General features: G+C 40.6%; 1 protein-coding gene across 1 annotated transcript; it reads left to right on the top strand.

Annotated features, from left to right (window-relative positions):
* Positions 1 to 1199: 1199 nt before the first annotated feature.
* Positions 1200 to 2366, top strand: LOC143563670 (uncharacterized). The gene is made up of 2 exons (XM_077051167.1): positions 1200 to 1560; positions 2359 to 2366. Exons 1-2 carry the CDS (start codon positions 1200 to 1202, stop codon positions 2364 to 2366), a joined length of 369 nt encoding a protein of 122 aa, XP_076907282.1.
* Positions 2367 to 2588: the final 222 nt, after the last annotated feature.

The raw sequence follows: 2588 nt of genomic DNA, 5'->3' as shown, positions 1-2588 counted from the left end.
GAAGAACAAGCCAATCTTGAAGTTCAACAGCTTGAAGAGACCAAGGATCTTTGGACACTCTTCACTGACAGAGCCTCAAATGTCAAAGGAACAGGATTGGGAATACTACTAAAATCTCCACAAGGGGACATACTACCCCATTCGATAGCCTGTTAATTCCAGTCCACTAACAACGAGGCAGAATATGAGGCACTAATCACAGGTATACAACTAGCCAAAGGTATAAGAATCAGGTGTCTTCAAATTTTTGTAGATTCATTATTAATTGCTAATCACTTTAACGGCTCATATGCAGTCAAAGGTGAAAAATTGATTAAATATTTAGATATAGTATAGGATCTTGAAGGATCCTTCGATTATTTTAATATTACCCAGGTACCAAGGGAAGAAAATGCTGGGGCTAACGCCTTAGCAAACTTAGCTTTAGCTTTGAAGCTCCCAGAAAACATAAAAATCCCTATTATCCATGTTCTATCCCCTGCAATTGAGGAATGCCAAGCAATGGAAATAGATGGGAGTTTACACACGGATCCTAAGGATCATTCTCTTGATCATTAATCCTGGACCCTTTCGATAATAAAGTATTTTCAAGATGGAGAAATCCCAAAAGAAGAGAACCCCAAAGCTTTTAAGGCCAAGGTATCACAATATATTATTGTACATAATATGCTATATAAGAAATCCTTGCAGGTCCATATTTAAGGTGCATCGAAGGATTCGAGATCCAAGAAGTGCTGAAGGATTTCTATGAAGGAGATTGTGGCAACCATACAGTGGGCAATGCATTGTTCTCCAGGATTCTAAGAACTGGATACTTCTGGCCTACTATGAAAAAGGATGCTATGGAGTACTCTAGGAAGTGCGATGCTTGTCAGAGGCATGGCAACATTCTACATCAACCGGCAGAACCCTTATATCCCATCATCTCTTCCTGGCCATTCATGAAATGGGGAATGGATATAGTGGGTAAGCTTCCTACAGCTCTAGGGGGAAAAGTCTTCATGTTAGCAATGACAAACTATTTCTCTAAATGGATCGAAGCTGAGGCTTTCCCTCAAGTTAGGGAAAAGGAAGTTATATCCTTTATCAAACGTAACATTATTACTAGATTTAAAATCCCTTCTGAAATTATTTGTGATAATGGTTCCCAATTTATTGGGAAAAAAACTACTACCTTTTATGACAGCTGAGGAATCAAAATGATCACTTCAACACCAGTCTATTCACAAGCAAATGGCCAGGCAGAATCAAGCTACAAAATCATCATCAACAACCTGAAGAAGAAGCTTGGAAGGAAGAAGGGCAAATTGGCTGAGGAACTACCCTATGTGCTCTGGGCAGATAGGACAACTCCAAAGAATGCCACAGGACAGACGCCGTTCTCTTCAGTATTTGGAGCTGAGGCAGTGATCCCCACCGAAATGGTGTATCCAACAGCCAGAACAAGCATCCGTGATCCTCAGACAAACAACGAGAATCTTGTCCAAGATCTAGATACTGTGGAAGAACTTAGAGATCAAGCAAGCTTCAGGATGGCCGCCTACCAACAAAATATGGCTGGTACATACAACAAAAATATAAGAGTTAGAATATTTCAAGTTGGGGATTTAGTTCTTCGAAAGGCATTCCAAAATACAACTAATCCCGCTGACGGGAAGTTAGCACCCAAATGGTAAGGTCCTTATTTAATTGAAGCTGAAGCAGGAAAAGGGGCATATCATTTGATGAATATGGAAGGTGACATGCTCCCAAGGGCTTGGAATGCAATTCATCTGAAGAAGTATTTTTGTTGATCAGGATCCTGGATCTAGTCAGTTATGCGGTCCATTACTTGGTAAAATTTTACTTTATGTTTATATTTATTCTTGTTTTGTCCAGTATGTCAAGTTGTAGGATTGCCGAGTAATAGGGCCCTCAAGTGGAAAAAACGGGTTGGCCAACTCTCTCCTAAGTTTAATCGGCCTTGTTGCCAGGTTTATAAGGTTTTCACCTTATCTCCCGAATTAGGGTTTCCACACCCTCGCCTGGAGCACACGATTATCCGGGTATGATTGGAGGCTGTGGGACCAGTGCACTATACGTGGCTGACAATTTCATGGCTAAAAATCATATCTTGGATCCTACGGATTAAATGGTAGACGTACCATATACACAAGTTAAGGTCAATGCCGGGTTAGGCTCGTCACCACGTACAATTGGGCAAACGCCAAGGATCAGCTCGCCGCTCGTATTTATTAGGCTTGTCCCCATGCTTTATTGGGCTTGTCCCCACTTTTTATTGGGCTTGTCCCCAAGATGGTTGGGTTCAAATCCAACTTTTCTAACTATTATATTATCTTTTGGTGATTTATTCTACAGGTGAATAATTTAAAGAAAAGATTCTAAGGATAAGAAATCCTCTATCCTAGTGACACAGATGATAAAGCAAAAGCCAAAAGAGTTATGTTATTATAAGCAAAATAAAAAGGTGATCCGGGGTTCACCAGCAAAACGTGGACCATCCACCCGGATCAAGCTACGTCAAGTTTATCACAAGTTCATACACAAAGCAAAGAAAGAAAGGCAGTCAAGGCTTCATCCCCAAAACA

This window comes from Bidens hawaiensis, unplaced genomic scaffold (genome assembly GCF_021521415.1).
Source record: "Bidens hawaiensis isolate Kalapana, Puna unplaced genomic scaffold, B.hawaiensis_p1.1 tig00001206_1, whole genome shotgun sequence".
Lineage (NCBI taxonomy): Eukaryota > Viridiplantae > Streptophyta > Magnoliopsida > Asterales > Asteraceae > Bidens > Bidens hawaiensis.
This window is presented reverse-complemented; position numbering and strand designations above follow the sequence as displayed.

Coding starts and splice junctions, on each gene's coding strand:
- LOC143563670 (XM_077051167.1), top strand. CDS start 1,200: ATGATCACTTCAACACCAGTCTATTCACAAGCAAATGGCCAGGCAGAA.